The sequence below is a fragment of the Chelonia mydas genome, chromosome 5 (genome assembly GCF_015237465.2).
Source record: "Chelonia mydas isolate rCheMyd1 chromosome 5, rCheMyd1.pri.v2, whole genome shotgun sequence".
NCBI classification, from domain to species: Eukaryota; Metazoa; Chordata; order Testudines; family Cheloniidae; genus Chelonia; species Chelonia mydas.
In genome coordinates, this window is record NC_051245.2 from 49,866,587 (window position 1) to 49,892,915 (window position 26,329).

Below are 26,329 nucleotides of genomic sequence, written 5' to 3' on the forward strand. Positions count from 1 at the left end.
GCGTTCAGGCAACACATTGTGAAAGCACTACCTTTTGAAAGGGTATCAAATGTCACAGAGCAGAATGGTGCTATATGTTCTCTCAGACTTTTGGATATAGACTCTTGAAGGACCAGAAGAAAAGTGAGATTTTTTTCATAACCTTCAAATAGTATAAAATATTTTTTTAAAAAGAAACATCTCTGGTTATTGAAATAATGTATAGCATATAGTATAAGTATGGTATCTTTAAGAAAAATAAAATGTTATTGAAAAACTAACTCTCTAGGGCATCTTTATCCCCTAATTGCTGAATAACACAAATGTAAAATAGTGGTTGGAAGTCAGTATTGGAGTCCAGATTCTAAGCTTATGCTAACATGAAACCGTAAGCATTCGTAAAGAACCTAACACATCAGACTTGCTTTTTACCCTGAAATTGAACACCCTGTCTATCCATCTGTGTTCACGTGCTCCCATACCAGTCATTTGTCTTGGTAAATAAAATGTAAGGATCTTGCTCTTGAGAAGCAGGTTTCATTTTTTTCAAAATGGTTTTTGTCTCCTTTGAACAGTCAGGAGGAGCCTTTACCATCCTTGTCCTAAACAAAAAGTCTTCTTGTGCCTACGTGCCCTGTTCATTACGAATAATAAAAAAGTGTAAAGGTTTTTTAGGAGAATAAAAATACAAATAATTCATACACAGCGTCTTGTGGTTGCTTACCACAAACAGTCAGGCAATTGTTATGGGTGCTATAAAAGTTAAATTATTTTGTGTCATGAAATATTGATGCCACTAAATACATCACTAGGAAATGCCATATGCTGACATAGAGTAGTATATGATCATTTAGCCACCTCTGGGATGAAGTGTGCCATCTGTTTGGTTCTGACAGCACGACACATGTTTTTTAGGAGGGGAAATTGTGTGTGTGTGGGGGGAATCTCTGATTCAAAAGGTAGGGAGAACTTCTATACTCAGAATGTAATTATTTTAGTTACAATTTGGGCACTGGAGTTAATGCCCCCTCTCTTTTTAAGATGTCATGGAATTGATCAGGAGTAGTGAGGGCCGCAGACTAATTTCTCATCTTAAAAACATCTCCAGCCATATAATATAGCTCCAGCCTCTGACCCCCGCATCGTCTTGCCCAGTGTCATGCTGGGAGTTTAGTACTGGCTTAAAGGAAAGACCACCCAATAATGAATTGCCAGCACAACTTTCTGCAACAGTTGGGTTTTCTTTGGAGGACTGTCATCTTTGTCAATTTGTTAGTCTCTAAGATGCCACAAGTACTCCTGTTTTTTTTGTCATCTATAAAGTGACCACCATATTTTTCAAAAACTGGGATGCTTGTAGAAGCAACTACAGAAAACAGTTGTGGGGAAACTAGGAGAGAGAATTTTGTTTTGACCTAAAGATAAAATTGGGAGACAGGCAACCTAAACAGCTGGTGCTGGCTCTTGTGAATTTCTGTTCTTATAGCATACTTGAGCCATCCCTTAAAATAAATAAAACTTGGTTGGTTATTGCCTCACTTTGCACCCACCCTTTCTGTTAAGTAAAAATTTACTTTATCTCCATTCTGTGTTCTTTTCCCTTACCTCTAATTTTTCCTTTCTTCTGTTGTCTGATATTTTTCTCTTTTCAGTCTATTTTCTCCCCTTAATGTCCTTTTCTTGTTTGTCTTCTCCTGTGTTGTGTGCTCGTCTTCCTTCTGCCAAGTTTCTAGTTTCTTCCCTGATCCTCTTTTACTCCTTTCTTATCTTGTATTCTCAGTTCCCGATTTCTCTGTATTGTCCCCAGGATTTCACCTAGCATTGGGTCTCCCCTGGCCCCACCAAAAACTTTCATCCGCTTCTTCCCTAGTCACAAACTACATGTGCTTTTCAACGCTCCTACAATCTTTCTCTCTACAGTGTTCTTTTCATAATCAAGCAAGTACACAAACACAGGCAGAATCCATCTACACCTGCAGGCTCCTCACAACTTCAATACACGTGGGACTTGTTATACAGGCTCCCCCCCCCCCCCCCCCCCCCCCAAAAAAAATCCACATGCATATCTACTGCAAATCTCCCCTCCCCAGGTCAGGCAGCCTTTTGTCCTCCCAGAGTCTTTCTGTCTCTTTCAACCCGTTTTGGTGGAGGCTAGGCGTGACCCAAAGTTATAATGCATTCAGCCCCCTGAGGGAGGGGGTGTGTTATGTTGTGTTCAGCAACAGTCTTCCACAACTGATTAAGGATAAATATTTGTTTCTTTTCTGGTAGTGTCAAGGAGCATCAATAAGGGTCAGGTCCTTTTTATGCCTGGTGCTGTCCAAATACAAAGGAGGACAGTCCCTGGCCCAGAGAGGTTTATGCCCTAAGAAAAAATACAGATTGAGGTTCATGGGGCTCAGTGTGAGATTAAAGGATTTCTCAGGCAAATCTTTGTCAATCTCTTCACTCTGCCTCAGTACCCCCTTAAATGTTTGTAATCAGTAAAATGTATAAATCCTATTAATCTTTCTTCAGGAGGTAAGCAGCCATTAATGAAAAACATCTTATTTGTTGTTTCATTTCTATTTAATATGAATATTGGGCTGAGCTGTAAAAAGTTCAGTGATAAGATTTTAATTTTTTTTCCTAAATATCTTTTTGTCACAGAAACACAAATGCAAGTTCTAATAAAAGATAAAACAGTTGCTTAAAGCTATCTAGTCCTGTCTTGCCTTTTAAAATACTCTAAATGTTGAACATCAGGAGCGGTGCAATTAGATACTTTGCTTACAGTATTTTAAGATATATAATAAAAAATGATCATGTAATCATTTACAGTAAATGGGTAATTTAGTTATAGGGCTGTAATTCCACTGACAGAGTTTTCTGGAGCCTAATCCTGGAGACTGAAGCCTGAGTGGCTAATATATTGACTAGAGCCCCAGAAGAAAATTAAAATAAAATTCAGATAATTTGTCTTGTCTCTTTCCAACAGTTTCCCCATTCTGCAGCTTGAATATAATTACTTTACTCATAATTCATAGATGACATCATCTGTCTGAATTACAAGGTTTTTGTATGTGGGTTGCAGTGTTCGGTGTTGCATAATATTGACACTCTAAACTTTGATATTGAAAGTCAATGTTCATAAAGCTCTTCAGTAATTTTTATTGTGCATATAAAAGTAAATTTTTAAGTAATGTTTTAAGGCATTGTTAATATTTTATTTTTGAAGGTTTAATAGTATAGAAATATAAGAATTGCCATATTGGATCTGACCAGAGTTCTGGTCCAGTATCCTCTTTCCTAGTGGCCAGTATGAGGTGTTTCAGAGTAAGGTACAAGAAACCCCACAGTGGACAACTATAGAATAACCTATCCTTGGAAGAAGTTTGTGCCTAACCCGCATCAGTTAGTGGTGGGCTCATGCCTGTAGGTCTGTTAATTTATATCCCTTCTTATAAGAGGAAAAAATTGTTTGTGACAAGACTAAAAGCAAGTGTACAGGTTCTCAGCTCTAATACAAGTTCTAAATATGAAGTGGTAGCTTCTAAAATGACTGTTTACACTACAGTTTTCTTTTTATATAATGTTTCTAAAAGTCTTATTTGTGCAGAGTGGTCTAGTGAAATAATTTATCATGAAAAGGAATAAGTTAATGGTCACTATTGAAAACTGACTTGGGGGTAGAAGAAGGCCCTGTGTCCACCTAGGCCCACCTGTCTAGTATTCGTAACGTCATTTTTCTGTCAATGCTTGTAACTTTCTTTATGCATAGAATAACTAAAGCAGGCAGAACATAAAATAATACTTCAAGTAGTTTTGTCTTGGACTACATTTCTCAAGATATTAATAAAATGATAAGCTTTGTGCCCCAAATCATTATTGTTGCCATCAGAAGGCTCTTTATTGCCTATATGAAATGAATTTGTGGTCTATCAAGTTCTCACTTGCCAGGAGACCACATATCAAATGTGGTGGTTTATTTTGTAACTGGTTGTCATTTTTTTTGCGGTGTTAGGTACAGAGGCAGATGATTGAATGAGTGGGCAAGGAAAAGAGACGAGGAATAGGGTTAAAACAATTTGGAAAGCTTGCACTACTGCTGTCTATGCTATGCCTATTTTATAGGCAAATAAAGAGTTTAGTTGACAAGTCACACAGCCCACTAAAGACTGTAGGTCAGTTGGAGTGACTAATGCATGGCTGGGAGTATAGTAACCCAAAGGAGACACTATGTATTCAGAAAGTTTCTTAGTTACTGTACTCAAACATAATTGAGTTGGTGATTCTTGCCTGTGCACATACACATTTGCAGAAGGCACTGAAGTGTATAAATCTAAATAACAGTTGCATTTCATTTTCCTCCTCCTTCTAATACAAACTTCCATTTAATTATAAAATCTTTGCTGGTAAAGTTGGTAGAGAACACTAAGATTGGTAGAATACTAAACAACAAAAAGGACATGGTTTATGTTACAGAGTGATGTGAATAGCCTGGTTAAATGATCACAATCCAAAATGTGGTTTTAATACAGGTAAATGCAAGTAATATATCTGGGAACATAGAACGGTGGCTATACCTCTGTCTTGGAAAGCAGTGACTCATAGAAGGTCTTAGGGATGATTGTAGATCGCTCTCAGCATGAGCGTTCAGTGCAATGCTGCAGCAAAAAAGGGCCAGTGTGATCTCTGGATGTATAAAAAGGGAATATTAGGTAGAAATAAGGAAGTGATCTTGTTTCTGTACACAGCATAGGTAACACTGCTGCTAGAATACTGTGTACTGTTCTGACATCCACACTTCCAGAAAACGATATGGAAATACTGGAAAGAGTTAGGAGGCCTACAAAAATAATCCAGGACTGGCAAACAAGCCTTGCAACACAACACCAAAGGAGCTCAATTTACTCAGTTTGAGACGTGACATAATCACTGTGCACAGGTATATACAGGTGAAAAAGATATCTGATAGTAAGTGGATTTTCAGTCTTGCAGACAAAGGCATAACAAGATCCAGTGGCTGGATGTTGAAGTTGGACAACTTCATCCTTGAAATAGGATGCAACTTCCTAGCTGTGAGGGTAATTAAGCATTGGAACACTTTGTTGGGGGAGGTAATAGATTCACCCTCACTTGGAATCATTAAAATTAGATTAGAAATCTTTCTAAAAAATATACTTTAATCCAGTTCTGGGAGGAATTCTGTGTTCTGTAGGTGGTCAGGAGTCAGGCTTTGCAGTCTTTGACTCCCCCTGTTCATTTCTTCCCTTAATGTGCCATAGAGAGAACAAGAAGCTCTGCATTGCCCTATGCATACTCATAATACTTGCAGCCTGCACTAATACGTTGACTGTAATCAAATATCATGCTTCAGGGTTTCAGCTGGTCACTTTCAGGGATCGGGAGGGAATTTTCCTACTCAGTATACAATTGGCCAGTTGAATTCTGTTCTCCCCGCCCCCCTCCACCTCCCTTCCTTAGGGCATTGGTGGCACCTCCAGTTTCTCCTGTCTTCTGCCTGTGGTGCGCCTCAGGTTAGCTCCCTGAGAACTGAAATGGTTTGATCTGAAGTTTTTGGATTCAATATAAGGGTTACTTGGTGAAATTTAGTAGCCTGAGATATACAGGAGGTCAGACTAGATGATCAAGTGGTGTCTGTTCTTTGTGGTTCATTCCTACCCTAAACTCTTTGAAACTATGAAATTGTGACAGTACAGCACATACCTTCAAATGATTCAGTTTTGGCAAGGCTATTTAAATCCCTTTGTTTCGTTGTGAAGATTCCTGAGAACACATTGAACATAAAGATTTTACAATGCAGTGTTTATAATCTTGGATTCTGTATATGGGGAGATGGCAAGGGGCTATTCTAAAATTTGCAAGAAAATATTTCATTGTAAAATATAAAACTGTTCTCATTCTCAAAAGAGCATTTTTATGAAAATTTTTAGGATTCTGTAAACTGTTTGCTACCCAATCCTTTGAATAAATAAAACAGCACATTCTTCTTTATAGGTACAAGAGGGCTAAAATTTCACTAGAGCCATAACTAGAATGGACAATTACTTTAAAGCAGCAGTCTGTGACTTGGACAAACTACTTGATGAATTTGAGCAAAATACAGGTTAGTTGGATCTTTGTGCTACTTTTTTTTTTTTCTTTCTGTATGAGGAAAACAAACTTAAATGGTTAAGACCAAGAGGAAGTGAAAATAATTTTGTCTGTTCTTAAGTGGTGTTTTTTTGTTTGAAGAAAGCTTTAGTGAGGTGGGAGTGCCGTTTGAGGAACCAGTTTTATAAACTTTGCTTTTGATCCCTTTTTGTTTTTAAATAGATGAACTTGACTGCTACAGAACAGCTGCAAACCAGTGTGATTCAATACAGCATTCAGTCTCTTCAGAATTGGATTGCTTACAACCTGTATTCCTCATACCAAAAGTGCAAGAATATGTTAGCAGTTGTAGTATGTCAGAAGAATTCTCTCTAGCCAGTCAGGCTATAACAAATACAGCAAAGTTTGAACTGAATTCCTCAGCACAAAATGAGAAAAATGTTACTGGACTTGATCTTCTGTCTACTGTGGATGGTGGTGCCTCAAATGAAATTCAGCCTTTGAGCCTGGGGAGGTGTAGTATACCTGTATGTGATCTCATCAGTGACACAGGTAATTTGATCCATTCAACGAGTAATCATGAAGATATTGAGAAGCTGCAGCCAGATGACTTCCAGTGCAATGAGAATTCTTTGGTTGGCTTTGATTTATCTTTAGTACCAGCTACAGTTTGTAGTTTGTCAGTAGCTTTCAGTGGTGTTTCAGGCACAGAACAACAGAATGGTGGGGACACAACACCACAAGATGCAGGACATGTTGCAACAAAAGAGTTGAGCCAGTTGGATTTTAAAACACACAATCGTGGTAAAGCAAAGCTCTCCGATTCATGTGATGGTCAAAATAGGACAGAAACTTTAAAGGATATTCAGATATTTGATCAGCTGGAACAAATTACAGGCCTTAACGCTACATCTGCCTTTGTAACATCACAGAGCCCAAAAGCTCTCAGTTCCAAAGATGACACAACCATTGAAAAGCTGCCTTGTGAATCATTAAAAGATGAAAGTCAGTGCTGTATGATAAGTCAAGAGGCACCTGAAGAGAGTGTTAATGACAATGTAGATTCAAAAGATGACGGTAATGGGGAATCCTTGCCTTCTGATCTGCCAAAGAGTTCTGAATTACACAAAAACAGTTTAAAATTATCTGGAAAGTGTGTTATACCAGACTCTTCATCTCAAATAGAGGATAGAGTAGTACTAGATAAGATGAAAAGTGCAGAAGAAAACATGTGCAGTCCAGAACTTAATACCAATGAAATATTGCACAGTGTTTCAAATTCACATGTAACTGCTGAAGATATCCAAACCTCATTGTCATGTCTTCCACTTGCTGTATCCATATGTGGTTCATTAGTTGTAACAGAAGACAAAAGTGATCATATACCTCAGAATGAAAAAGCAGATGTCATCAGTGATACTGTGACTATGCATGCAGGAAAATCTAAGCATGGATTCCCCAGTATGGAATCCTCTGGAAAGATGAAACCTTCTGAACAGGAAGGATATCTAAACCAAATCAACCAATGCTTTGTAGAAGAAGCTATAACTATAGATGGAAAGAAGAGGGAATCTGACAACAAAATTAATAAAGGTGATTCTCCCCAAATGCACGCTGCTGCTGCTGGCCCTGTTGGAGAAGCTAAAATTGAACTGTGCAGTGATGGTATTCAGCCAGTTGACAGTCATGATCAAAGTATTACTTGTCCAGTTTTAGCTGACTTAACTATTGAGGAATACTTAATTGAAAGTGATTCACTGATTAGTGATGCTGAGCTTGATGCCTTCTTATCTGGACAGAGTCTTCAGCCCAATAATTCACAGCCCTTTGAAGAAGGCATGGACGACCTGCTGGAGCCTGATGCAAATCAGGCAAACAACCTGGATTTCAGAAAGGTCAATGATTCACAAACAAAAGCAAAACTGGAGGAGATTGGAGAGATTTCCAGTATTAATAGTACTTGTAGAATAGCTGATATTGAATATAAATTGGAGTCTCCCCCAGAAAAAAGTACATATCCTATTCAACAAGAGGCCTCTAACCATATAACTGAGACTCGTATTGAAGTACCTGTCCCTACTCTTAGCCATCAGAATGTACATATTGGAGGTGCTAGACCTAAACAGTTGCTTAATCTTTCTCAAAGAACTGTAATTGAGAGAGAGTTCAGCAAGCCAGATATGCCTAGGACTGAATTCCAGGAAGTGAATTCTTTACCGCCAAAGGCCTCTCTCTCAGAAACCAAAACTAGTACTGATATAAGCTCCAAATGTAATCCATCTGATACAGAAAACTCCTTGGAAGCAGGCGGAAGTTGTGTGCCTGCAAGTGTAGAACTTGGTAAAGAACCTCTAGTTCTGGGACTAAAACAGCCACCCTGGGTTCCCGATTCAGAGGCACCCAACTGCATGAACTGCCAAGTCAAGTTCACGTTTACAAAAAGAAGACACCACTGTCGTGCATGTGGGAAAGTAAGTTATGAGAAAATGCTTTGCATTACATTGTTTTGCCCATGTATTGTGTTACAGCAGGGGTTTTCAACCTGTGGTCCATGGACCCTTGGGGGTCGGCAAACTGTCTAAAGTTTCCAAAGGGGTCTGCATCTCCATTCAAAATTCTTTAGGGGTCCTCAAATGAAAAATATGATGCCATAACACAATGGTTTTCAATCTAATAAGACCACTCTGACTTAGTTTTTCCTTCCTTTGCCTGATATTTAGTGCTACTTTTTTAGGCTCTACCAACCTTTCATTAGGAAACTTTTGAATTAAATTTAACTCTATATAGTTTTATAGTTTATAAAGAGTTACAGATGACTCACTTAGTATTTGACAATCACTGAATATTAAGCAAAGATATAAGATTTTACTGTGAAAATACAGTTGAGGTGAAAAATCTTGCCCTATGACCTATTATTGACCAACTTAAGCTGATTACTGAGGTGTTTTTTCATTGGCTATCCAAAGTTTTTCTCTACCTTCTAAATCAGAGGTGGGTAAACTACGGCCTGTGGGCTGCATCCGGCCCAGGGGATCACCCTGCCCGGCCCCTCAGCTCCCAGCTGGGGAGGCTAGTCCCCGGCCCCTCCCTCGCTGTTGCCCCTCCTCTGCAGCTATGCCGCTACATGGGCAGTGCCCTGGCCCGCTGCTCCTGCTGGGCAGCGTGGTGGCGCAGCTGACTCCGGCATGGTGAGTGGGGGGGGTCCCTGGGGGCAGTCGGGGGACGGAGCAAGGGGCAGTTGGATGGGGCAGAGGTTCTGTGGGGGGCAGTCAGGGAACGTGGAACGCAGGGGACTGGATAGGTGTGGGAGTCCCCGGGGGCCTGTTAGGGGTCGGGGGTGTGGATAGGGGTCGGGCCAGTCGGGATGGGGAACAGGCGGGGTTGGATAGGCATGGGAGTCCCACGGGGCCTGTCGGGGGCAGGGGTGTGGATAGGGGTCGGGGCAGAGGCAGTTGGATGAGGGTGGGGTGCTGGGGGGCAGTTAGGGGCGGTGGTCCCGAGAGGGGGCGGTCAGGGGATAAGGAGCAGGGGGGTTGGATGGGTTGGGGGTTCTGAGGGGGGCAGTCAGGGGGCGGGAAGTGGGAGAGGGCAGATGGAGGTGGGGGCCAGGCTGTTTGGGGAGACACAGCCTTCCCTACCCGACCCTCCTTATAGTTTTGCAACCCCGATGTGGCCCTCGGGCGAAAAAGTTTGCCCACCCCTGTTCTAAATGATGGAATAATAAATCTTAGTATTTCAAATCTTAATGAAATCTGAGAAAGTGCAGGGAATGTGGGGAAGACAACTCATAATTATTCTTGATTGTGGTAATCTTTAAAGTGGTCAGTATAATGAATAAGATTTGCTATTTTCAGTTGCTATTTATTTTCCACTGTATGTCAGTGATGGGCTGTGGAGCTAATATATTACACAAAATCACTTAGTTAAAAGAATATTAAGACTGCAAACTCAAGCACTGCAAAGTTAAGAAATGCTAGAATTAAGGATATTATCATAACACGTAGGAGCCCTAGTTCTGAACGAGGATCCCACTGTGCTAGGTGCTGTGCAAACACAGAACAAAAGATCCCTGCCCCGAGGAGCTTAGTCTAAACCTGTGCAGCATTAATTTGAGTCTTAGTGCATATACATTACAGTAGTCTCAGACTTTAATTATATGATCACATACTATTTTTTACTAAGGACCCCTGCCTCATTCAATGCAGAAGATGAATAGTGCTTAATGAGCAGCAAGCTGCTATTTAGTTTTTTATTTTATCCTGATTCAGTGTGTGGCCCCATACCTTATTTACTGCACATCATTTAAAGCCTGCTCTGAATATATAATTAACTTCCTCATAGGCTTTTCTGTGGCGCTCCATCACTATTGGAGTGCTTCACAAATAGGAATACATTTTATTTTCACCTCACTCCAGTCAGGTGACAGTATTATGACTGTGCCACAGGTTCCTCTGTGTGTAAAACAGAGATTAAGGTCAACAGTGTACACTGATTTTGGGTGACTGCTTTGAGATGCCTAGCGCCTGATTTTTTTCGAAGCACTTAACATGTTATTTTTACCATTTTGCATGTTCAAAGTACATCTCCCATAGATTCTCTTTAGAGCGGAGTGTTTAGCACTTCTGCATATCCTACCCCAGGTGCTTAGTTAGTGACCACCTGTGAGCAGTTGGATTTAACAAGTTGTCCAGAATCACATGGAAACTCTATGGCAGAGGCAGAGAGAGAATCCGGTTTTCCAGAGGATCATTCAACTGCCTTAACCGTGAGACCACCTTTTTCTCTTCCTGCTGTCCCCAGCCTTATTCACTCCACACCTTCTAAATTCTGTAGCAAATGACACAGGGGTATACACACACCACCTTCATTACGCAACCCTGTTTCATCCTCTGAGCAGTTCTACCTTGTGCTGTGTCTGAGACAGGAGTCCTGTTTTAGAAAAAAAAAAAGTATCTGATTATGTAATGGCGATTGTATCATAATGCATACTCGTAGGGGGACTGTGTGAGTTTGTGGGCAGTATTAATTTTGACATTGCCTAACTTTTGAGTACTTGACATTACAAACTTAATTTTTTCACATCTTTTTGTGTATAATTTTGTTTGTAGCTTCTTTAAAAGGAAAATTGAAAAAAAAAGTTATTTCATAGATTTATATTGACAACACAGGGTTGAGTAACAGGGTTGGAACCGTTAGATCCACAGCACAGACATCTGCCACTTGGGCTCATGGTAACAGATTGTTATCTGGTATGTGAACCAGACACTAAAAGAGGATGAACACTCATTTTGGTGGTAGGTTTCACAGCTGTTTTGCTGATGACAGACGTATGTTGAGATTTGGGAATGTTGGGTTCCATTTGAAGTTCTGGAGGACTATGTTCTCTAGTGGTCACAGATCCTCCTACCCCTGGTCTTTACCCCAAGCCTGACCCATTCTGTGTCTGTCCCTTCCAACCTACTCATGTCTAAGTAGTCTCCCCCCATACCTCGTACCATTCGCCTTGCCTAGCTAGTTTGTCTTTTTTCCTCAGTGTTCCCCATCAGAGTCCCATCCTAGTTTTGTTGCCCAGCCAATTCCAGTCTTCTCCTTCCCCATAGCTAGTTATACGAATCTACTCCCTCTCCCCCATCTGTGCTTGTCTCTGGTCTCTTCTGCATTGGAGTCAGCTGTTTCTTCATCCACATTGCCTGAGAGCACAGGAGAAATAGTCTTCTTGCTCTTAGTTTCTGTGCCTGTTGCTACATTATCTGCAGTTGGTGTTCCAGGCTAATGTCTTGCTTAGCTCTTGCAGCCCTGGGCTAGAGCATGTCCAGTACAGTTGGCATTTTCAGAAAACTTAGCTTCCAAACTCTTAACAAGTCTCTACTGAGCATGTGCAAACTGAGACCCTAAGGTGCCCTGTGTATTCTCAGATGTGGGATGTATATCGTCCCTGGTGACTGCAAAAGCATCTTGAAAACCATATCCTTTGACCCCTTCTGTGGTATGTGAGATCTTGTGTGGGAGTGATGTAGATTCCCCCACAATGTACGCAGCTGCTTCACTGTTACTGCAGAAAATGAATGGAACCTGCTTTCATCCAGTCAAGCTAGGTCTTAGTCTAATTTACCAATTTCTTGTGATTAAGAGTGACCTAGAAAAGCTCAGTGTACATAGCCTGACTTGTCCCTGGAGCCTTCAGAGGCTTTACTGGGCCCATATTGGGCCAAGAGCCTTGTAAGAGCTATAAGAAGTATGTTGTTTGCGGTGATGTAGGAAGCACCCACCTTGGTGCCCACTTCTGACACCGTTGCCCTTGGGCCCAGTGCCACACCTTTCCTCCAGCACTGATACCTCTGTCTTGGCACAGTAAGTGCATGCAGATGCCTGTTGGGGTTAAAGAAAGGAGACAAAGAATCTCACTACAAGACGGTAAAAGCAGTAGTGAACAAGCGTTATTCTTCATATTTCCTGACATATGAAGGCCTTGGGAACTCTCATATGGCACAGCTGTAATCTGTTTAAGTTCCTCTGGAGCCAGTGTATTGTCATCAACTAACTTGGACCCTTCATTGATCTGGATGCTGGTAGCCCCTTCGATCTCTGTAGACCTGAGTTGGGGTCCACCATCGAGACTACTAGACCCCCTCCCCACCGTCTACCACATGCTTTTCTGCAACCTGACTCTTCCTGTATCAAATTCTCTGGTCTCTGTCTGGTACCATCTCAAAGACTTTCAACCTTTTTGGAAATGAACCTTTAAGGTCCACTGTCTTGACCTTGATACTCTGCACATTTGCCCTTGCCTCAGATCCAGACATCATGGAAACATCTCATGCAGGGCCCTCTTGAGTTCTATATGTAGGGCCACATGAGGGACTTAGGCAGCACCATGACCAACTCCGGTACTGACCTGTGTGCTGGCACCATTTCTCCATTGGCATTGATCCTCTCACAGCTGTCTATTCACCTGGCACTGATTCACCCTTCTTTGCTGACACCAATACTAACCCTGCACCCCTCACAACTTCTGGAAGAGCTGCCTATATCTGAGGAATGTGATGAGATTCCTTTGGTGGAACATATAGATTTGGTGCTTTCATCCATTTCCCCGCATGATAAATGGACAGTTTCAGGAACTCTTGGGGAGGTAGGCAAATGCTCTCAAGTTGCAAACAGTTTCACCAGGGACATCTGGTTTCCCGTTTGACATATTACAGATGCAGACCAGGGAAAAGCTTGTTCTGCCTATCAGCTCTGGCCTTCTCAGTCCAGCCAAGGATATCTGATTCTCTCCTTTCTTATTCCCACCTGTATCAAAGAGAAGACAGGATGTATCCCAGACTAGCTGAAGGACATACATTTTTACTACAGCACTTTTCATAATTCAAGACCCCCTGACAGGTCCCAGGGAAAAACTGGTACAAACCAAGCAGTTCTGTAGACTAGTGAGCTTGATTCCTCATCGACCTATGCCTTTGCTCATCTGAACATGGGTAGTGGGGTGGTTATTCACTAAATGTACAGACGAAATTGACCATCCCTTCTCCAATGCTCCCAACAGTTTGTGTGGAAAACAGGGACAAAATCTTCAGGGGAAACCCTTTGCTCTCCCTTTTCCTGTCATCACGGTTGCCTTGGATGCTTCCAGTCTGGGCTGGGTTGTATATCAAAATACATGATCTAAGGAACACCTGGAGTCCAGACACCATATCAGAGTAATGGAGCTCAGGGTAGTGTAATGGGCTGTTAAAGCCCTTTGTCCATTCCTGCAGGTATGTGTAGTACAGGTGCTTGACAACACCATGGCCATGTGTTAAATGAACAAGCAGGGAGGAGCACGTTCTCAGCTCCTATCTGCAGAGGCAAGAAAACTGTAAATGTAGTATATCCAGAACCAAATCCACCTGTTGTTCTTGCTGGGAAAGTGAATGTGAAGGCACACTTGCTCAGCAAGAGGATTCAGGATCAACCATGAACACAAGTGGCCCTTGAAACTAGTGGTGGCTATTGCAGTATTTTGTGAATAGGGTCACTCAATAATAGATTTCTCTGAGTTGGGACAGAGCACCAAGTGTATTACACAAGAGCACACGGACAAAAGCTCTTTCTCGGATGCATTTCTGCTGGGCTATAGCCAACATCATCTTCTATATGCTTTCTGTTCCATTCCCCTGATGCCCAGGATCAAAAGGAAGATCAGGTTTGATTGAGCCAACTTTGTGACCTTGTCAGCACTGGTATCCAGGTCTTCTGCAGATGGCCAGAGAATATCTTTGCTTGCTGCCTGTGTGTCAATATTAAGGGAAGGGATTCTGCCACTCAACCTAGATGCACTTCCCCTAGCAGTATGGAAGATAACCTGCTGGATAATGAAGTTCCTGTCCTCTAAGGGCTCAGACCATTTTCTTACAATCCAGGAGGATTTCAGTCTAACATGTGACCTAAAGAAAAAAATGCAAGTGGGTTTAGTATCTAGGCCACTGAATAAAAGGTTTGCTCAGTCTTAGGCTGGGAACTCTGCTGTCTGACAGTGTCTTCTGCACCATTAAGTCTTGGGGTGTGGTTATCCTTAACGTCTCTGAAGTTCCACATGGCAGTAATATCTGCTCAGAAGTTACATTAAGGTCAAACCCATTTTTTCTCATCCTACACTTTCTAGGTTTCTTATGGTCATAGTAAATGCATTTTTCCCCATTTAAGGAGTGGCCACCTTCATGAGACCTAAAATCTTTCTTTCAAAGGCTTGTAATTTGGCCAAATTTAGGTGCATTTTCATGGGAACAGCAAAAAGTGCATCCTGGACATAAAGGCAATCCCTCCTAAACTTCATATTCCTGCTCCAAAACATGAGGGTGTAGAGCTTCTCAATGAAAAATGGTTTTGGAAATGTATTTATGAGAGAGGGCAAAATCCCTCACCCTCCCCCCGCTGCATTTTGAGAGATGTCTGCACCATGAGGCAGACACCCAGCATGGAAAATTTCAGCTCAAATGGTTAGCTTGGTAATTATACAAGTAAGTAAAAATAGTCTTGTAATGAGAAGTGTCAGGCAATCTTAACTGTAGGCGGCACTACCATCTCCACGTAAAATGTTTAAACTAGCTTTTGTTCTGACCCAGGTGTTCTGTGGTGTCTGTTGCAATCGGAAGTGCAAGCTGCAGTACACTGAAAAGGAAGCAAGAGTCTGCATTGGCTGTTACAAATCTATTAATAAAGGTATAAAGTTGTGATCATGGTTTTATTTACCTGTAATTACTACTTTTCATCAAAGGAGAAAAGTTAAGCAAAATTGTTGTTTTAGGACTGAAGGATGAATCTGTGCACCCAGGAGGAAGCATTTCCTTTCTAAGGCAGTGATTGAAATGTTGATTAAAATTTGCTTGGCTAGTAGATGTCAGTGACTTCAATCTTCCATCTTTGTTCTCTGCCACAGCCACTGTAATTATGCATATACTTGATGGAAAGGCATAGGGTTTCTAGTGCAGCTAGAGTGCTGCTGGTTGGTTGGTTGGTACGGAGTCTAAATCGCAAAAATACTGCATGTAATTCCTTTCCCAAGACTGCGTGTGTTGAGGCAAGCGACATTTTAAACCTATGTTTACCTGAAGAAGGCTTCCTCAGATTGTTTCCAAGACTGTGTCCCCTAGTCCACTCTATTATGCCTCCACTTGTGTCATATATGTTCATATAAATGGGCTTTGCAAGATTGTGCAGTCCTTTTTGAGGAAGGTTAAATTGTGTGAAGATGTGACATTATTAGTATGGGGAACAAGAGTGACAAACTGAAGCCCTAATTTCTTGTATTGAAACATTTAACAAAGATAAAAGAGGAGTGCATTCCTGTTTTATTTACTATGGTTTTTTTATCATGAATCTGATTAATTTCTTCCTTTTTGATTATCCCAGTTAAAGCTTGTTTTTACTTGTAATATTCTCCTGCCTGTAAATAGAAGAGTTAAGCACCTAAATGTGATTGGTATTGAAGCTCCACCATAGACCCTTCTTTACCTTTCCCAATATGGAGAATATGGGATTTGTCAGTACTTCTACAAATATTTTCACAACTGAGCATGAAATCAAGCTAGCGTGACTTGTGATTAATAGACAGAAGAACATAGAAGCACTACTTAAGTTGGGAAATTGTTAGTCTGTTTTTTTTACAGTCTCTGTGAATATCCTTCTCCATTTGATTACTTTTGTAAATGATGGGTTTCAGAGGGATAGCTGTGTTAGTCTATATCAGCAAAAACAATGAAGAGTCCTTGCGGCACCTTAGAGACTAACAAATTTATTTGGGCATAAGCTTTCGTGGGGTATAACCCACTTCATCAGGTTCATGGAGTGAAAAATACAGTAGGCAGGTATAAATATACAGCACATGAAAATATGGGAGTTGCCTTACCAAGTGGAGGCGGGGAGGGTCAATGCTAACGAGGCCAATTCAGTCAGGGTGGATGTGGCCCATTCCCAACAGTTGACAAGAAGGGGTGAATATCAACAGAGGGAAAATTACTTTTTGTAGTGCCCACAAAAGCTTATGCCCAAATAAATTTGTTAGTCTCTAAGGTGCCGCAAGGACTCCTCTTTGTTTTTGTTGTAAATGAGGCATGTGTGGTTGCAGGAATTACATGGTTTGATGTATGCTCATTGCTGAAGCAAAAGGCTGTACAATGAGTGTCCATTTGTACGTTTTGAAGAAAAATAGACAGGGATATTTAACTTAAAATTTGAGGCAGCTGTAAACATTAATAAATGGCATGATCTTATACACTAAGTGCATTATTTTTCCTTTTAGCACAGGCATTTGAAAGGATGATGAGTCCAACTGGTACTATCCCTAATTCCAGTGTCTCCTCTGAATATTGTTCTACTGTTCCACCTTTGCAGGAAGCCCAGACAGTTGGCACACCTAATTCTCCTTCATCTTCTCTTTTGTTACCTATCTCTGTACTTAAACAACCAGGTGCTGATGGTAAGTGCAACTCAAAATTATTTAAATGTTATCTAAATTTTCTAAGCTATTCAGCATATACTCTTTCAACACATACACAGAATAGATGCTTTTGCAGAATGGCTAGATTTATTTAGTCGATCAGTGTAGCCATTCAGAAAAGGCTATGGGTTGACAAGAAAGATGCTATTAGGGTTAAGATACTGGACTTGGAGTCAGGTTCCCTGCGTGAGCTTGGGTGAGTCACTCAGTTTCTTTGTCTTAGTTCTTCATCTGTAAAATAGCTAAAGGAAGTATTACCCCTACCTTGTCTAGTTTGGTTGTAAGCTTTTCAGGGTAGGGACCGTCTCTTACTATGTCCAATGTATAGTACAAGGGACTGTGATCTCAGATGGGGCCTCTAGGTGCTACAGGAAGATAAATAATACTGAAACAAAGCAAGTAGTTGGGTGTCACAACATTCTCTGGCGAAAAGTGATAATGGATAAAGCACATTTTCATCTCATTTATGTAAACTACACTTCTGAATTTTTTCTGCTTACTACAAAAATGTCACTGATAAAAGATTAGATGTACTTAGAGTATCTTTAAAACAAAAAGTGGTAAGTTATATGAATTGTTTTGTTGATAAACTATTGTCTTGTATCCATGGTATGTTTCCATCCTTGTATTACTTCAGTGGTATACCAATAAAATAAAAACCAGCAGGATCTTCTTAAAAGGGGAAAAGGCAAAATGCCACATTTATTGTGAATACAGAAAGAAAGAATCATAGTAAGCAGTTAGTTATAGCTATAACATTCCATTCAATTTCATATTTATTCACACACGCGCGCGTGCACACACACACACGTCCTGCAAAGTTGTTATCATACGTACCAGCCTTAGAGGTCTTCATGCCAAGCCACTAGCCAGGTTGCCTGGACATGAGGAGGGAGTAGGGCCTTGTCAGATATACATCTGACACTCCTGGAAGTTGGTTTGCAGAATCAGACCCCAAAGTTGTCAAATTCCTATAAAAATGGACGCTAGAAACTATTCCTATGCCAGTCTATGGGAATTGCTTCATCATGCTGTTCCTGAATCAATCAGCAGATGGCACATTCCTGACTGCTCCGTGTTGTTCAGTTCTCCCATCCTTGAGGCTGTTGGGTGGATTCCAGTCTGCCCTCCGGGGGTCCTATAGTTGTTTCCACTTGACACCTTCTTCGGCCGATGGACACTGGATTCTTAGGCTGGCACCTCCCTGATCATTCAGTTGTTATCCACACCAAGCATCCATCCACATACATCCTCTATTTTAATCACAATTGTTAACAAAGCGAGATAACTACAATAAAAGGGCGGGGAGTCTCTGTGTGCTGTTTCTGTTGTTACAAAGTATTGCTTTGAGAACAGACTCTGTCTTAGGATGTACTAACACAATTAGCAGCTTGCAAGTTTCACACAGAGGGAGAGAAACAGTACCAAAAACCAAGAGACCTCTTAATTAGTAATACCCTGGAATTTAAACTATGGGGAATCAAACTCATTTGTGATTTTAATACAGAACTTCTTTAATATGATCCAACATGAGAGGTAATTGATTAAGTAAATAGCAGCCTGTTTTAACTAATTAGGAATTGATGCATTAAGTATAGCTTGGTTACTTCTGCTGCTGGTGTGGGAATATCTTTGGCCACAGTTCTGCTTGACTGATTGCAGAGAATACCAGTTTTGTGTGTACGGTGACTGCTTAGTTCCAGTAACTTTTACTACTTTTAAATCAGAAAATTCCCATGTTTTGAAGAAATATATGTAGAAAGATGCATCACTTGCACTCCAAAAATCTCTGAACTATAATTATGGTTCATACTAAATCCAACATGCTTAATGTAAAATCTTAATTTGGAAAAAAGCCTCAAAATTCATACAGACGCTTTTGCTGCTGGAAAACTGTGGTAATACCAAGTTAGTATTCTTTTTTTAACCCATTTTAGGGCTATGCGCCAGAGAACAGAGGAGAGTCTGGTTTGCAGATGGTATTTTGCCTAATGGTGAAGTTGCAGACACAACAAAACTATCTTCTGGAGTCAAGAAGTCTTCACAAGAGCTGAGTCCAGCAAGCCCTGACTTACCAGAGGTGCATATGGTATATTCTCAAAAGTATACACTGGTTCATGATTTTTGTAGATAAAAAGTTGATTGTCTTTAAACAGCTTTGTTTGCCCATTTAAGATGACACCCTCATAAATGCAGTGTTATGTGGCTTTGACGCCTTTCAGGCCAGTTGGATTTCATCAATTTTAATCAACTTTTTCATTTGTACTTCAGCTATTTTCTAAAGAAAGATACATTCTCACTGGTTGATAGAACCATTAAAACATGTTGAATTACAACTAAATAGAACCTTTACACTAGATTTGTTACATCTTTTTTGCTACCTTGGAAATTACATTGTAACTATATACATTTATTTAAGCAATTATATAGTTTAACGTTTTCAGTTATTTTTAATGGTACATTTTTAGTGTGTGAGAACATCGTGGATGATATGTTGCTTATTTAGATAATTAACTTTTTGCTCATTATTCATGTCAAGCTGCATTAGGATGGTAACTGGAATTTAATTAAACACAAAATAGCATATAAAACTTATTAAACAAAACAACCTTAAATGTTTTAGATACATAAACTTCTCTTGTCAGAACAAGTTTCATATTTTACAATTAAAGGATTCATTAAAGGGATAGAGGGAATAACTATAGTCAGTGAATTAAACTGATTATTTCAGGTCAGCCTGGGAAAATTTTCAAATATGCCAAATTGAAAGTGATTGACTGGAGCTTAAGTTCCTACTTGCCTACGTCTCTTGAAAATGAGACAGCAACCTCCTAAGTTACTTCTTCAGATTTTTAAAACTGGTAAATCTTATCCCCTCCTTCCTTATTTTTATTCGTAAGTTGAGACACAAGTTTTCCTGCTTTTTCAACTCTCAGTAGATTTCTCAACATTGAATGAATTAGTCCAAATGAAAAAGATTCTTTCTATTGCTACTTCTGTCAAAAGCTGGTTTAGCACTTCAGCAAACTCTGGTTCCAGGTGCTTAGTGACTTCCATCAGTTCTGTGGTGTGACTTCTTTAAAAACATCATCAGTAAACATGTCTGCTCAAATGGTTCACCTCCAGCTCTGAAACGTATCATGGTAGGCATGATTGATGGATGATTATAAGATACCCATGCCATAGCAGCATCTCCTTAAGGGGTTAGGCACCTACTCTAAGACCTTGGGTTGAAAATATTGGCAAGACAATGAGGTGGAATAAATCCGTTTCTTCACTACCTGCAGTTTAACTTTGTCGTTGGGTATTGCTTTCTGCAATATCTTTTGAAGTTCTTTCCAAATTTCAACAGCATCAGTAATGCAGTAGCAATCTTTCTGCCGATTGTCCAAGGCTATCGTAATAGATTTAGTATATTCAGCATATCGTCTACATTTTGCTTTAGTCTGAAGTTGACTGCTTTCGTTGTGATAGTTCCATCTATTTTGTCACAAATTCCTTTACAATTTATCAGAATAGTCTAGTGCTTAATAAATAGCTCAAAAGAGTCAACCACTGAATTCCATCATACACCTTGAGGGAGAATTAGTTTGGATCCTTCAGCTCTATTCAGTAAAGCTGAAGCAAAGTGCGTTGTTATGGAAGTATCTTGCGGTTTCAACATTTTCCTTTATTCCTGGAGTTGTACTTAAGTGTTTGGCTAAAAGATACATTAAATGAACACAGCTCCCATACATATATATATTTCAGGTTTTCTTCATCATCTTCTAGATTTCTTCTCATCTTTGCTATATTTGAAGCATTGTCTGTGACAAAGCTATGCTCTTGACACTTTAATTTGTGGTCAGTTTGTTCTAGCTTTTACAGCTCTTTCTTTTAAGTAGTCTGTTGTATGGGCACCTCCTGATGTATCAATTGTTTCTGTAAAATAGGCAATGCCATCTTCTGTTGTCACACAAGCACATATTACTGGATCACTGTTTATATTGCTCCATCCATCAAGACTCAGATTAATGAATTTCTTATCGATGTTTTCTGCACACTGATCAATTTCCTTCTCATACACTATATCCAGCAACATCCCAACAATGTCTGTCCTGCTAGGTGGAGTGTAGTCTGGTCATAATGGCTGAACCATGTCAGTGAAACGCTTGTTCTGAACAAGGTGAAAGGAGAATTTGTTGCATAAATGAACCGAACAATCTAGAGCTTTGCTGGAATTTGTTGGTGCTGAATTTGTCCATGGTTGATGATGATGAGGAAAATGTTTCTTTTATTAACAGGTAATTTACTGTTTGACATATGTTTAGTTGCAGCACTGCTGGCGGTACCAGCAGATATTGCAGATGATGGATGTTTACATATATGAACATCCATCTTTATATATCAGATTTACTTTTAAACAGGAGATCTTCACCTTGAATGTCTGATTACATTGAGCAATAAAGAAATCATTCCAGAAGTCCAGCAGTAATAGTAAAAATTTAATTGATAAATACTCCCATAACAAACAAATAAACCAATTACGTTTTGAACAGACACTTTGAAATTTGTAACTAAGCAATCTACCCAAAACACAAATTTATGACAATAATCTAAGTTTTCATTTACTAGCATATTAAGACATTGTAGGGAGTCCATAAGAATGGTATCAAAATAAGTTGACTAACCAGTCGATACATATTGCTCAGACATGTCCACATCATCATCTTCGAAGTCATTGCCTTCTGAGGCGTATTTTTCATAGTGTTTCATTCTGTTAACCAGGCCTTGAATCTCTTTGTTGCACTGTTTACATTTGGCACATGTTCCTTTTTTATCCAGACCAGAGGTTCCTGAATTTCTTGAAAATATTCCCAAATAGTCTCTTTTACAATATGCAGCCATAATAGGTTTTTCCTCCATTTCCCAGGTGTGTAAACACTAAAGGCTGCACTTCAAAGAACGTCTCTTCTTCTCACAGTTTCCTGCTTTTACACTAGTGTTGCTCCTTTCTGGTTACACACCTTACTCCTTCTCCTTTGTTAAATAACTACCCAAACCCTCAGAAAAACAAAAGAACTAACAACAATACAAGATTTCTGCTTATGTAATCTGAATGCCTTTTGCATTGCAGTATTTTGTTTGTTTAGAGACTGAGGGGGATTTCTGTTTGTGTATGCATGCAAGGAGACAGAGCTAGGCCATTTGCTTGAAGCGCTCAGAAGCAAGGTCAGTTAGTTACTGGGCAGATCAGTGTTTTTCCATGAGCTGGAGAGTAAGTTTCCATGGTGGGTGCAGTCATAAATATTCATAATTTGAGAACTGAGCCAATCAGAGCTCAGGTAGGGAGAAACTATAAAATAGGAGTATGACACTAGGCCTAACTCAGTGGATGATCCTGATGAGATACATGACGATGATTCCTGGAGTCAGAGGTTGGGTCCCAGCACTTGTGATGACTTTGCCAGCCCCTGGGTCCCACACAGGATGAGGCTCTAAAGGTAGTACATTACATACTGTGCTATATTTATAAAGCTTGGCCTCAAAAGTTAGTTTTTCCCTGCTGCTTTCTCTGTATAGAAAAGCCAGTGTTATTGATAGAGGCTCATGGATTCAACATACTTACTTTTTATTTAATGTTTAAGAGATTATAATAAATTTATGTCTTAACTAGGGCTGTTGATTTAATCGCAGTTAACTTTCGATTAACTCAAAAAAATTAATAGCAGTTTTAATTGCACTGTTAGACAATAGAATACCCATTGAAATGTATTAAATATTTTTAGATGTTTTTCTCCGTTTTCAAATATATTAATTTCAGTTACAACACTTTGTATGCTGTGTTGCATTACATTATTATTACAAATATTTGCACTGTAAAAACAATAAACAAGAGAAATAGTATTTTTCAATTCACCTCATACAAATACCGTAATGCAATCTTTTTATCGTGAAAGTGCTATTTACAAATGTAGATTTATTTTTTTACATTGTAAAATTTTAGAGCCTACAAGTCTACTCAGTCCTACCTCTTATTCAGCCAATCGCTAAGGGCATGGCTATACTTGCAGATGTAGAGCGCTTTGAGTTAAACCAGCCTTTGGAGAGCACAATAGGGAAAGCGCTGCAGTGTGTCCACGCTGACAGCTTCAAGCACACTGGCACGGTCACATTTGCAGCACTTGCAGCGGCGTTGGGAGTGGTGCATTATGGGCAGCTATCCCAGCATGCAAGTGATTGCAATGTACTTTTCAAATGGGGGTGGGGGGTGGAGTGTGACAGGGAGTGCGTTGTGTATATGTGGGGTGAGAGAGAGAGTGGGTTGTTGGGGTCTGAGAGCATGTCAGCATGCTGTCTTGTAAGTTCAGACAGTAGCAGACGCCCCCCCTACCTCCTCTCTCTCTCTCTCTCTCTCTCTCACACAGCATTCCACGCGAATGACTTGCTTTGTCTTGGAGCAGATAAGCAGCTGGCTGTCAGAAACGGAGCTTTCAAAGGGCATATCCGCATTCCTGCAGCGATTCAAAAACAATGAGAAGAGTGGCCACTTGACTTAAGGGGATTATGGGACGTTTCCGGAGGCTGATCAGCGTGCAGTAATGCAACACCTCATTCACACTGGTGCTGCGGTGCTCCAGCGGGGGCGCAGCAAATGTTATTCCACTCGCTGAGGTGGAGTACCGGCAGCTCTGTAGCCACAGAGTCAGAGCGCTCTCCGTGCCTTGCCGATGTGGACGGGTAGTAAGCTAGTGCGCCCGGGGCTCCTTTATTGTGCTGTAACTCACAAGTGTAGCCATGCCCTAAGACTAACAAGTTTGTTTACATTTACGGAAGGTAAAGCTGCCGGCTTATTTACGTCACCTGAAATTGCGAACAGGCTTTCGCATGGCTTTTTTCTAGACGGCGTTGTAAGATATTTACGTGCCAGATATGCTAAACATTCGTATGCCCCTTTATGCTTCAGCCACCATTCAGAGGACATGCTTCTATGCTGATGACACTCGTTTAAAAAAAAAAATGCATTAATTAAATTTTGACTGAACTCATTGGGGGAGAATAATATGTCTCCTGCTGTTTTACCTACATTCTGCCATGTATTTCATGTTATAGCAGTCTCAGATGACCCAGCACGTAGTTCGTTTTAAGAACACTTTCACTGCAGATTTGACAAAGCACAAAGAAGGTACCAATGTGAGATTTCTAAAGATAGCTATAGCACTCGACCCAAGGTTGAAGAATTGGAAGTGCTTTCCAAAATCTCAGAGGGACGAGATGTGGAGCATGCTTTCAGAAGTCTGAAAAGAGCAACACTCTGATGCAGAAACTACAGAATGCAAACTACCAAAAAAAAATCAACCTTCTGCTGGTGGCATCTGACACAGATGATGAAAGTGAACATGCGTTGGTCTGCACTGCTTTGGATCGTTATTGAGCAGAACCCATCATCAACATGGATGCATGTCCTCTGGAATGGTGGTTGAAACATGAAGGGACATGTGAATCTTTAGCGCATCTGGCATGTAAATATCTTGCGACGTGGGCTACAACAGTACCATGCGAATGCTTGTTCTCACTTTCAGGTGACACTGTAAACAAGAAGCGGGCAGCATTATGTCCTGCAAATGTAGACAAACAAGTTTGTATGAGTGACTGGCTGAGCAAGAAGTAGGACTTACTGGACTTGTCGGCTCTAAAGTTTTTTACATTATTTTATTTTTGAATGCAGTTTTTTTTACATAATTCTACATTTGTAAGTTCAACTTTCATGATAGAGATTACATTACAGTACTTGTATGAGGTGAAATGAAAAATACTATTTTTGTTTTTTACAGCACAAATTTGTAATCAAAATAAATATAAAGTGGGCACTGTACAGTTTGTATTCTGTGTTGTAATTGAAATCAATGTATTTGAAAATGTAGAAAACATGCACAAATATTTAAATAAATGGAATTCTATTATAGTTTAACAGTAATTAACTGATTTATTTTTTTAAATCACTTGACAGCCCTAGTCTTAACATTTTTTTTATTAAATTGAGCTTTAATCTTAAACAGGTTTATTTTTTAAAATAAATTATTATAATTGAATAACAATAAAAATCCAGGTTAAATAAAAAATCTGATTAATTTAAAAAAATGATTCAACTTTTTTTTTTTATCCACCCTGCTTTCTGGAAAGACGTTGGGTAGCTGTTCAGTTTTTATGTTGAAGTTGTACACGAGACCCCATTTAAACAGAAACCATGTGGGTAAGAGTATGTGCAGTGTACTGTGTCTCCACTGAAACTTTAAAATTATGTAGTTAAATGTTATGTAGAAAATGTTCTGACTCCATTTCTTCTGCATAGCATTAAGGTAATTGGTTTTGGCTATGAGTATTTCTATCTTAAAGTTCTGAAGTCTGTCTTTATTAACATGTTGACAGTAAAAGTTCCCATTTTATTTTTTCTTTTAAATGATCAGATAAAAAATTGCTTCTGTCTTTAAAAACTAACCTGGTTCTGCCAGGAGTCACTTAATGCCCTGGTGCACCATGTTAGAATTGAAAATAATCTGCTTTTCAATGTTCAAACTGAATAGAAAGGTGAGGGAGTCTTTTTTTTGGAGGTGGAGGTAGGGGTGGTTGTATTTTGTATGGTGTTGGCATAGGGAGGAAGACAGTCTCTTGATTGTTCCTGCTGGGAGTGGGAAAGTCTAGCGCCTTTCTCTCCCTTCCTGCCCTGCCTTATCATACCAACACTTTTTTTCTTTATAATTAAAAAGATGTTTTTATTACTTGCATTGAAGTTGTGTCCCATTGAGCCAACTGTTTTACAAAGACGTGGTCTTTTCCAAAGAGCTTAAAGTTCAAGAAAGCAAGAGAGCTAGAGAGATGGCAGGAGAGGGATACAACTTGATATATTCAATTATTGTATAAATTTGCAAATTTAAAACGTAAGGAAGCCAGTTATCCTCATCTGCTCACAAAATAACAAGCCCTTAGAAAACTGAACACCAAAAAATTATTTTCTATGTGCGCATTCCTAGTACCAGTGCTTAAAACAAATGGCACTTCTGTCACAACCCAGTGCACACTGGGAAACTGTCAATTCCAGGAGAGCTGCATCGATGAAATGGAAAAAGAAGGGAGGAGGGAATGCCTGGGCTGATGGTGTGGGATTTTGGTTTTACTTTAGTCATATGGGAAAAACTGAGATCCTTTTTGTGCTGCTTTGTATCGCCACACCCTGTCAGCTTTACATAATTCACTGAGGGGTCAACATAGATGTGACACTTAGAGTAGGAGTGAGCA

The 26,329-nt window shown here is 39.9% G+C and overlaps 1 protein-coding gene across 9 annotated transcripts in view; it reads left to right on the top strand.

The window, feature by feature from the left end:
- ZFYVE16 (zinc finger FYVE-type containing 16) overlaps window positions 1-26,329 on the top strand; it is a 58,841-nt gene that overhangs the window by 10,941 nt on the left and 21,571 nt on the right. For 6 of the 9 annotated variants that reach the window (XR_006290805.1, XR_006290804.1, XM_043546273.1 and 3 more), the window contains exons 2-6: window positions 5,980-6,088; window positions 6,298-8,546; window positions 15,180-15,276; window positions 16,856-17,032; window positions 18,991-19,142. Coding sequence is in view for 7 of the 9 variants with exons in the window: in XM_043546273.1 (XP_043402208.1) it covers window positions 6,019-6,088; window positions 6,298-8,546; window positions 15,180-15,276; window positions 16,856-17,032; window positions 18,991-19,142 (2,745 nt within the window). In the remaining 2 variants the exon portion in view is untranslated. The remainder of the gene's footprint in view (window positions 1-5,979; window positions 6,089-6,297; window positions 8,547-15,179; window positions 15,277-16,855; window positions 17,033-18,990; window positions 19,143-26,329) is intronic. The other 3 variants (XM_043546276.1, XM_007059224.4, XM_043546277.1) reach the window with 1 other exon arrangement.